This window comes from Mytilus edulis, chromosome 12 (genome assembly GCF_963676685.1).
Source record: "Mytilus edulis chromosome 12, xbMytEdul2.2, whole genome shotgun sequence".
NCBI classification, from domain to species: Eukaryota; Metazoa; Mollusca; class Bivalvia; order Mytilida; family Mytilidae; genus Mytilus; species Mytilus edulis.
Genome location: NC_092355.1, coordinates 2,112,226 through 2,124,522, shown reverse-complemented (window position 1 = coordinate 2,124,522; position 12,297 = coordinate 2,112,226). Strand labels below are relative to the sequence as shown.

The window sequence follows — 12,297 nt, the reverse complement described above, 5'->3', positions numbered from 1 at the left end:
TTAATGTTCAAAAACGCATTGATGATTGTGACGTTACAAGCGTTCAGTATGATATAGTATTTTTTGACAAATACAACGGCAGAGAGGGTAAACAAGGTATATCATTTTGGCAAATACCCCGGCGGCGTTAAAATTGAACGATATTCATTTGAAAACAGTAAATTGGTGAAAAATACACTAGCTATCAACCAATCAAAATCCAGGATTCTTACATAAGGTGTAAGTATATATAAAATATCTTATAGATTATATAAGATATCTTATAAAATTTATGAAATTTACAATTTTCAAAATAATTTTATAAAATATAAGAGATATCTTATAAAGTATATCTTATGAACTATATAAGATATCTTATAAACTATATGAGATATCTTATACACTATATACAATATAAGATATTTTATGAATTATATAAGATATCTTATAAACTATATGAGATATCTTATACACTATATACAATATAAGATATTTTATGAATTATATAAGATATCTTATAAACTATATCATGTATATGAGATATATTATACACTATATGAGATATTTTATGAACTAGTTAAGATATCTTATTAACAATATAAGATATCTTATAAACTATATCAATCTTATTAAGTTTATAAGATATCTAATGTTATTTATAAGATATCTTATATTGTTTATAAGATATGAAATATATTCATTAGATATCTTAATAACGTAAGAAGATACCTTATTAAGTATATAAGATATCTTATCAACTATATAAAATATCTTATAAACTATATGAGATATCTTATCAACTATATAAGATACCTTATAAACTATATAAAATATCTGATACACTATAAATAATGTTAATTATAAAATATCTCGCAGAAAAAATATTTATACGATAAATCGTGTGCAATGATTTTGGTAATGCAAATGGTAGTTTTTACAGGAAAATGATATTATTTCGTCTTAGATTTGATGCATAAAAAATTCCCAATTGGAATAAAAATTCCCAATTTGATGTTCAAGGGACCCATTTGAAAACACCTGGAATCATCCCTGCATTTTCATGGTTCACTGAACATGGAAAATGATATTGCGAGTAGGATATCCGTGTACTATGGACACATTCTTGTTTCAATATGAAAAAGAAGATGTAGTATGATTTCCAATGAGACAACATTTCACAAATGACATAGAAATTAACAACTATAGGTCACTGTAAGGCCTTCAACAATGAGCAAAGCCCATACAGCATAGTCAGCTATAAAAGGCCCTTGAAAGTGAAATGACAAAGATAAATAATTCAAATAAGAAAATTGCTTTCACACTAAAATTGTAATTAAACATTTACATCTGTAACCAAATTGACCATCATGTTTTTAATACAGCGTAAGACAATTCTCAAGAGACTTTTTATTTCAGACACAAAGCTACTCAGTTAACAGATTTGAGCAGCCACCAAGATTCAGAAAACTTCAAGAACAACAAACTCCAACTACAGAATATCCAGTTAAAAAAGGTATAATATAATATAAAGGGAAAATATAATCTTCAATTAGATAAAAAAATAAAAGATTACATGCTTTATCATACAGTAGTGATTTAATCAACATGAACAATAGATGGAAAAAACAAGACTCTCTATTCAGAAAATTATATTTAATTTCTTTAAAATGTTTCATTTATCATTCTTAATAATTCAAAATAGCTTATCACAATATACAGTTAGTGATTTAGGGTTTCAGAAGGATTAGATTTTATATTTCATGGGAAAAATAACCAGATGACTGTAAAAATTTGTTAAAACTAGTAAAATTTGTATAATTGGTCACCTATAAAAATGATATTTAGAAAAGTTACTTTTATAAGTAATTTTTAAAATAGCCTCTTTTCAACATAACTTATATAGGTAATTTTAAAAGTTACTTGTTTAAGTAATGCCCCTGACTGATATAGATGATGTAGATCAAGATATGATGTCAAAGCATGTTTTTTTTTCAAAAATTTCCTGTCAGTGATTAGGACAAATCTTTGTAGATTAAAATTGCATACATGTCATTTGATCTTTTGCCAAAAAAATAGATAAAATAAAATGTTTTTTTTCCTATCTGCCGACCCTTTCCAAGTGTTGTAGGGGAAACTAAAATTCAATTTTCAATAAACCTACAGTCCTTGGATGGTGTAAACTTCCCACTAACACCATACACCATTACACCGTACACCATACACTATTACACCATACACCTTATACCATTACACCATACACGTTACACCTTTGCACCATACACGTTACACATTACACCATACACCATTCCCCATTCTATCTACACGATCCGAAATTACCCATAATGCAATTAAATTTCAACGACTACAAAATTATTTATTTGTTTTAAAAAACGAATTTTGATCACAATATTGCAAATTAATATATAAAATTAAGACTTCCGTGATCATGGTCATGTAAACAATACAGATCAAATACATGTATTTGTAAATAAAGTACGCATAAAACTTTGCTTGCATAAATTAAGCCGTGATCTGCCTTCCTGTAGAGGCAGTGTCTGCGCGTACACGCGTGGCCGAATTGGCCTCCGTTAATAAATAACGATATAGGTTTCACTGCTTTTATTATTAAGTTCTGATCGGTTTTAAAATGTAGCGTAAATTTAAAAAACTTGGTTTTCAGATAAAGTCGACAAACAATGCAGAAAACGAATAGAACTAAGATCATATAAAATATTCATATATAATCATGAAAGCGATCGATATTGGTGTACAGTTACCGGTCAGGGCGAACTCGAAAAATCGAGTATACTCGGTTTTGCGAGTTTACGATCCCGTCGTGCAATAACTATTCATGCTTATGGCCAGCGTAATATAAATGATTATTATTTTTCTGCACCAATCAACAATACATTCATACATATCCTTTTTTATTCAATTAATTGAATTATCCACAAAAATTATAGCTTTCACATCTCATCTTCACTAAAAACTAAAACGAACGAACCTAAAAATATTCCAGTAAATTTTTGCAATTACTTTTTTTTTTTCCTCCCTTAAAATGTCGAGATTGAAAACGCATTTTTGTTCATTTAAAGTACGATACGATGTATTATTTTAAAATGAAACTTGAATTTTTTTCCTCAAATTTGTGAGAAAAAAAAATCTCATTTTTTTTAAAGTAATAATCCTTATACGTTCAACATTCAAAGTTTTCGTTTGGTGTTAATAAAATGTATGTATCACTCAGTAAGGACATTGGTCCGCAGAAATTCAAGGTTGGTCAGGTTTGAGTGTTAACGTTTCTCGGACCAACATATTTTTGGTCATGCCAAGTAATCCTTGATCACAACTCTGTTGGACCTCCTACGGCATCCATTAGTTATTAAAACGATTAGATAAAAGAACATATAAACCTATCAAATGTACCGTTTTTGAAATAACAATATTGCCAGTGGACCACTCAAACCTCCTTTTTTGGCGCTTACAATTTTCAACCCTCGAATTAAGCTTTCCAAACTCACTAAAATTAAAAACTTGCTTTCTAACCGATTTTTTCGTGTACCGGACAGGCACCACTCATTATTTTATAAGAAAAGCCTGCTATGGTCTAATACACATGCATGTTGTCTACTTGGGAGTTTCCGCACAAACACTTGTCTCAGAATAAACATCGAATACGGCAGTGGAACTACCATTCATTTTTTGGGCAAAGGTTACCAGGTTTATACGGAGTTCAAAATATACATGAAATATCATAACTCCGAGATTTCGATCTGTTTCATGCCAAGAAATTCTTGCTCAAAACTCTAGTGGTTCTCCTACGGCACCCATTAGAATATGATTTCATTCAACAAAATAAATTGTCCTGCATGTACGTATCGCTTTAAACACGGACATATACATGTACCAAATGGTGAATATGAATCAACCTTGAAATTGCTCTGGCAAATTGTTAGCTCGTAAAGTTAAAAAAAAATCCATGTTTGACAAAGGTGTTGTTTTTTTTGGGTTTTTTTTTTCGTCAGAGAAGTTAAAATAAAATTTACCGGTAAATGGAGTTACACTGAATCATGGAAGTAATATTGTGAATCTTCTCAATTGAAGAATGATGGATTGAACCTGGTTTTATGGCAAGCCAAACCCTCTCTCTCTTATAGGCAATGTTAAAAATACCGCTATTATATGACAATAAAATTTGTCTTTATGGCGAATAATACACTATAAAAATCTTGAAATTATCTGCTGTTATTCGTATAAATGAAAAAAGAAAGTTGCGATATGATTGCCAATGCGACAATTCTCCACAAGAGACCAAAATGACACAGACATTTAACAACTATAGGTCACCGTACGGCCTTTAACAATGAGCAAAGTCCATAGTATGTTTCTTTTTATCATAAATTCAATATGATATTTTATAAGTTATCATTAGACTTCAAAATGTTGAATGAGTTGACGCCGTATACTGCTAATTGTATTTTTTATAAAACTCTGTGATGAGTACAATGGTGTAGTTTTGAGGGTATTCAACAGATTACACTCGTGTCACAGGATGTCGATGTATATCCTATAGGTGGTCATTCATGTTCAATAAACGAATGTAGGACAGAAAGTCACAGGACAAAAAGTCACAATTTAGTTTAGTTAAACAAATTTTATTTGTTCAAGTACAAATTGGATAAGACACAAAAATAAATAAAGGAATATAAAGAGAACTAAAAAAAAAAAAAAAAAATACAAAATTAATTCAACAAACGAAAAAAGGGAGGCATTTAACTAAGATGATGATTTGTGTGCGATCATGGTTTGCTATCTAGACAATTAGAATTCGGTTTTTAGAATATATTTCTTTGAACAAGAAAAAAAATCATTTTAAAGATAGTGTTGTGTTTTTTCTTGAACTATTATAAAGCAACTTTGTAATTAAAATTTATTCAATTTAAATCAATACAAAATGTCAATTATTATATATTTTGTCTCAGTCTCCATAATCACTGAAATGCACTATCCTTAATGTATTTAATAACATGGAACAATTCAGAAACATTGTTGAACATGTATTATTCTATTTTACTTAAACGTTGTTCTCATATCATTATAGTCATAAGCAATAAGGATATCCTAATCGATGTTGTTGATTGTGTAATTCATGGCTGAGTAGGTGTGTAATCGATGACACATGCATGCCCGCATTATATTATGAAAATTAAAAATATCTCTCTAAGTTCGGTTTTGAATATCTAAAAAATTACCTCAGGGACTCGGTCGGCAGATTTTTTATGTTTTTAATTATTTTTTTTTTTATATATTTCTGGTTGGACACTGGACACATTTTCATAGTAAATACTGCCCATGGACAATATCTACTTATTTAAATGTGTCCTGGACACAATTTCCTATGAAAATATGTCCTTAAGTATGAAAAAGAGTACATGAACAAAAACATTATTCACTACCATAATATTGTCCAGGGGGGGGACATTTTTTCAGAGGACATTGTGTCCACCAGGGCATCTTTTGATGGGATTTAAGTATTAAATGATATCCATTGCCTTGTTATTACTGGACACATTTTAACTTTTAATTGCAAACTTTAATTAATTGTTACTTTGACATAGAGTTGTCTCATTGGCACTCATACCATCCTTATCTTAATATTTATATCATATACATGCATAATTCAAACTCAAATAAGTAACAGATGCTGTACAGTATTATTTTCCTTAAAGGACACAATTTAATAACATTTACTACAACAGTTTGTTCTGTAGATGGACCATATTTCATAACTGTCGCTGTAAAATGCTGTCCACTTAGGAGCAGTATTTCATGGCAATGGATATTATGTATTTTCAATTGCCTTCTTCTCTGACATAACAATCCCCAAGGGTGACTGGGGTATAGAAATATGGTCACTTGGTCTTCTCCCGACCGGCAGTAGAACGCTTGTCGAAGTGGGGCGTCCGTTTGGCTGTGAGGGATGTATCAAGTTCGCAGTCACGTCCGGTCAGAAGGGGGACGTTAAATCCGATGTCTCGTGTAAAGAGAGTGCCACGCTCTTTGCACGTTAAGAACCCTTGCAACCAATCTTTGAGGAGTCCGTAGGTGGCCTGTTGCAAGGCAAAATTTCTGTCCCTATCCGATATGCCCCCATTTTCCAGTGGCAGTCCAAATTTCCCCGACCATCATCCAAGATGGCCTCTATTGTATCAACCTACCTATTGTATTTATTGTGAACTTGTTCTCGTCCTGAATATGCATGAAATATTTGCCACTGGACGTTAAGCAACCAACAATCAATCAATCAATCAATTTCTGACATAACAAATATAGTAAAGTTCTTCGGACTTAATTTTACACTTCCTTCAATCAATTAAAAATACTGCTTGTAAATATATTGTACTGTAGCACATATTAGAACCCCACTTAAATCATGAATGGTCATGCTTTACGAATTTCTTTCACATTTACATGTATGACCCTTTCTGTTTGGCTATATACAATGATATAGGTAGTGTTATACCTTGACATTTTATTACAAATCAACATGTATATTAACGGCTCATTTTTTATAATGGCGTTAAATACCTATCTCTGATATAACAACATTTTTATAACATTCACATTTCTGAATGTTCTGTATATCAATTTCATATTTTATTGACCGAATGAGAATATGTTTATATGCAAGGAAACATATTGAGTATCAAATTAATATAGGTGGTTTTTTATTTATCTTGGTATTAAATTAAAGAAATTTGAAAATACTATTGCGGGTCAGGTATAAAGTAGACTTGTTGACTGTTAGCGGAGAAATAATATGCCCTGTACTAAAGAATATGAATGAATGAGACAATGACAAGTCTTGCAAAGGAACAAGATATAAAGCACATCGATTTCCCAGCCGGGTGCGTCTAAACACTCTGCTGCTAAGGAGTCCACTAAACCTTTTTTTTGCACTAAATACTAATAAGGAGCACGCTTCAGCTAAACTTTTTTTTCTTTCGGTTTCATTCTATCTACATAGGCAAAGTTGACTTTAGATATTTTACCAAATGATACGAAACATTTAAATATGTCACAAGTATTACTCAATAATATAAAAAAGAAGATGTGGTATGATTGCCAATGAGAAAACTGTCCACAAGAGATCAAAATGACACAGACATTAACAATTGTATGTCACCGTACGGCCTTCAACAATGAGCAAATCCCATACCGCATAGTCAGCTACAAAATGCCCCGATATGACAATGTAAAACAATTCAAACGAGAAAACTCACGGCCTTATTTGTATAAAAAAAATGAACAAAAAACAAATATATAACACATAAACAAACGACACCCACTGAATTACAGGCTCCTGACTTGGGACAGCCACATCCATAAATAATATGGTAGGGTTAAACATGTTAGCGGGATCCCAACCCTCCCATATTTTTTTTAAAATAATATTCGTCCTAAATATGCATGAAATGTTTGCCACTGGACGTTGGCAAACATCAATCAATTGATCAAGTTTTGCACTAAAATAGGAATTCAACAAGTTAGTTAACTTTCTGAATTCGTTTTTGTGCAGAAATAAATTCCATAGAATATATTAAGTATGTAAATATATGCAAAGGGTATCTTGTGGTCTTGTGGTATAGTTTATATTAGATCAATCATTTGGCTGTTGTCTGCTCTTTGGTTGTTTTGTTGTCTCTTTTACACATTCCCCGTTTTAATTCTCAATTTTATCGTATGTTTATTTTTATTGTATGTGCCAGAAAATGTATTAGCCAAGTTTAAATGAAAATAAAGAGAATTAGAATATTGTTGAATAGAAAGTACATATCCGTGTGGAATTCGCCTCAGGTTGTTTTTCCAAGTTTGACATCCAACTTCTTTACCCGACAACCTTGTATATTGTATATGTTTGATGGACTATCATCATGCTCATGTGACCATCAGGTACTGAAATAAATATGCTAGTGTTTAAACTCTGTCAAAGCCAAAACGATTAAATATATATATCTAATTTAAATTCATTCATGCATGCAGTAAAACGTTTCTTATATAAAACAATTTTTCAAACTTTTATCTTTAATGCGTTTAGCCTACATGTGAAAATAAACCGGGAAAGGAGTTGTGATAGACAAATGGACAACTATATACATGATATACAAACATATGTATTGATATTTTCTTCAGTTTATGAACTGTAGAAAACTTAATACCCGATTCATTTATCCTCATTACACATAATCTGTGTTGAAATGCGTTGAAAGCATGGGAGTTTGTATTTCTTGCTCCTATATTATGTATTTCTTAAATATTTTCTTCGCCTAAAATGTGATCGATGTTTATATTGTTCTTATTAGTCCGGAATTTTATAGTACGAATCACACCTCTTTAACACAAGTGAAAAAAGGGGGGAACCTTGAATGACACAGTACAAAACTCCCAGTATATTTTATTTTATCATGGCCATTATAATGCTTAATCTACATGTATATATTGTTTACTACAAACATGAAATCGACAATAAAATTATACCACCAGCTATTTAATTGTACCATGTTGGTACTACTTCTACTACTTTGCGTTACATGAAGTTCCTCAAAACAAGGACTTGGTATAGAAAGTCCCTGCTCAAAATAAGGCAATTTTGACATTTCAAAGAACTCTGGTGTTTTTCGTTTTATTTTGTCTGGCATTGTCGGTATGTTTTCGTCTTTTAAGTTTGAAATCCCCATTGCACGTTATATGTTGCCTCCCTTATTGTGCAGCAGCAAATATTCCAGAAGTACGTTATAAATACTTAGGATCTCGTGTCATGACTAAATAATTGAATCCTTTTTTCAGACAGGATAATATGCTCATCTCGGGTCCTTTAATAGCTAACTTACTTTGGTCTCTTGTGGAGAGTGGTCTCATTAGCAATCATATACTACACATATAATATATATATATATATATCCACATCTCCTTTTAATGGGCGCACTATGTTTGCACACATTTGGGAAGTAAAATGTTTTACGTTTCCACTCAGCTTTTGATTACATTTGCACGCATTTATTTAACAGGTTTATTTCAATAATAATAATAATAATTTTATTTGCAAAATACACCCATATGGGTCAAGCAAACACAAATACAACATTTAATACAGACAGTGAAGAATTATAAATATAAACATAAAAAAAACATAGTTATAAATGGTAATTAATGTAACCTTTGACATGGACCTCATTTTCGCAATTCTAAAGATTGCTTTATAAAGTCACCAATTTCTGTCAAAAGCTCAGATTTAGGATTCAAAAGTTGTTTTAGCTTTAAAAGTGGTTGATAATTTATAAAATCAGGATTTATATTATTAATCTTTAAAAATAAGCAATCTCTTAAAGTTGAGTTTAGTTTGCAATATAGAAAAAAATGGTATTCATCATCAATTCTATTACAAAGTTTACACAACCTTTGATCTCTGGGTACATTTTTATATCTTCCCATTTCAACCTCTAGGTTATGGTCACTAACCCTTAATTTAGAAATTAATTGTCTGGTTTTAAAATTTGATTCTTTTAATAAATAATTTTCAATTTTTATCTCAGTCAATCTAGATTGCCAGCATGTTAGTGTCTCGCAACAAAATTTCAGTGCTTTGATACCCCAAGCTGACTTGCATAATAAAATTATATCAATGCATCTACCAAAACTGACCATATTTACATTTTATTGTGTAAATCTATATATATAGCTGCACAGTACATAGTAAATCAGCAATATTTTGATATCAGAATGCATTGCATTATACAAATGAGTCGACAGTAACATTGCAACACAATGTCAACACAAATTTATTCCAATCATTTAGATTGCCAGCATATCCTCTTTTTATTTAAAATAGTGTCTTGCAACAAAATTTCAGTGATTTGATACCTCAAGCTGACTCATATAATAAAATTATTTTAACGTGTCAACATAATTTCAGTGATTTGATACCTCAAGCTGACTCATATAATAAAATTATTTTAACACGTCAACAAAATTTCAGTGATTTGATACCTCAAGCTGACTCATATAATAAAATTATTTTAACTCGTCAACAAAATTTCAGTGATTTGATACCTCAACAATGCTCAAGCTGACTCATATAATAAAATTATTTTAATGCGTCAACAAAATTTCAGTGATTTGATACCTCAAGCTGACTCATATGATAAAATTATTTTAACGCGTCAACAAAATTTCAGTGATTTGATACCTCAACAATGCTGAAGCTGACTCATATAATAGAATTAGTTTAACACGTAAACAAAATTTCAGTGATTTGATACCTCAAGCTGACTCATATGATAAAATTATTTTAACGCGTAAACAAAATTTCAGTGATATTGATACCTCAACAATGCTGAAGCTGACTCATATAATAAAATTAGTTTAACACGTAAACAAAATTTCAGTGATTTGATACCTCAAGCTGACTCAAATGATAAAATTATATTTTAAAACTGACCATATTCGCTCTTTATTATGAAAATCAATATATACAAAATGATATAGCAGCATAGTAAATCAGCAATATTTTGATGTCAGAATGGATTGCCATTATATAAATTTTGTTGATTGTTGGCATGTCTTTGTTTATTCAAAATATTGTCTCGCAACAAAATTTCAGTGATTTGAAACCTCAGGCTGACCATACTGACTCATAATAAAATTAATCAAACATGTCAACCAAAACTAACCATATAAGCACTTAATCATGTCTATTATGTAAATCTATATAGCAGCATAGCAAATCAGCAATATTTTGATTCTTTTCTGTTTACGTAATATAAAACGGTCACTGAAGTCAGTATCTGTATCTGTATTTCAAACTTCTGAACATGGATGTGTATGCCGTTAATTCATTTTGGCTATTGTTTGATTGGTGGATCTGCGCATAAATAAGTCATGCTTGCTGAGGTGTGCTCATTTAAACCCAGTGGTTCAGGATATTTTGTAAGATTCACCATATCACTAATCCTGGCTGAGCCGGCTGCTTGAACTTTTCATGCATATAACAATGACTTTTCCATGGTGGTGTCATATATTTTGTTTTATGACATCAAAATTTTACGGGAAATTCTACATGTCTATTAAAGGCAGACAAATAGCGATAAGGTTTATAAAACTAACCCAGTAGTACATCCCTCAACAATGTGACTGACATGAGAGATACTTTCATGACTTTATAATGAGAAGTTCTCTTCTTGGAAAAGTATACTGTTACATGTAGTATATTATGTCGGTTGGTTGATTTTGTTGGTAGCTAAATTTCAAGTGGCAAATATTTCATTCCTGCTCGCATAAGTATTTTTTCGAACGTTCACAGTATCATTTATAATTTATAATGACAAATCTAACACAATTGACGAGATTGTTCATAGTTATACAACACCTTATGTGCAATACATGTAACACTGTACAGTGTACAATTTCCTTTTGAACATTTTCTGGAAAACAGAATCGTGAATCCAAGGCAAACAAACGTGAATTACGAAGAAATATTTATGAAGAGCCTGTCAAAAATGGGGAACGAAACAACGTTAAAAATGATGTTGATAACCCATGATATAAAAATAATGTTCCTATGCGCGGATAACCTCTGTATACGGCTTCTACTTAAAAAAAATATAATTTATTTTAATTTATGATAGCTGCAAGTAATAACAACTGTCCAATCTTATAGCCATTGTTCTCTATAAATAAGAATATGAAAAAATAAAATAATTACTTTAATAAACACATTAAAAATATTTTTTTTTCGTATTCTTATCTATAATATATATTTAGACTACCGGGTATAGTAATTTGCTACTCTGGAAAAATATTAATTAAGATTATTTTTATTGTTTATGTTTACAATCCGAAAAATTAAAATAAAAAGAACTTCGATTTCCACCAATGAAATGTCGTACACCATTCATTCACACCATTCCCGATTGCACGTTACACGATCACACCATTCCTCATACACCATTACACCATTCCCCTTACACCATACACCATAGCACCATACACCTTACACCATTGCACCATACACCTTACACCATTACACCATACACGTTTTTTTGGGAAGTTTACACCATCCAAGGGCTGTATGTAGTAATATCAGGATATTGGTATTAAGTCTTATCTTAACAGGAAAATAGGATCATATTAAAAGAAAAGGCTTTTCCATTAAAATATATGTGGGAGGGTAGGAAGGGAAGTAAATTATTGAATGTGGGTCATGGGTCTTTTTGCAGTATGTATCTATTAATATTAAGATTATCTTAAAAATAGCTCTTG

General features: G+C 30.8%; 1 protein-coding gene across 1 annotated transcript in view; it reads left to right on the top strand.

The window, feature by feature from the left end:
• The window catches only part of LOC139499458 (tudor domain-containing protein 7B-like), a 90,972-nt gene that overhangs the window by 6,915 nt on the left and 71,760 nt on the right, over positions 1 to 12,297 (top strand). Inside the window, exon 6 of the mRNA XM_071288138.1 lies at positions 1,396 to 1,492. Within this exon, the coding sequence (XP_071144239.1) occupies positions 1,396 to 1,492 (97 nt within the window). The remainder of the gene's footprint in view (positions 1 to 1,395; positions 1,493 to 12,297) is intronic.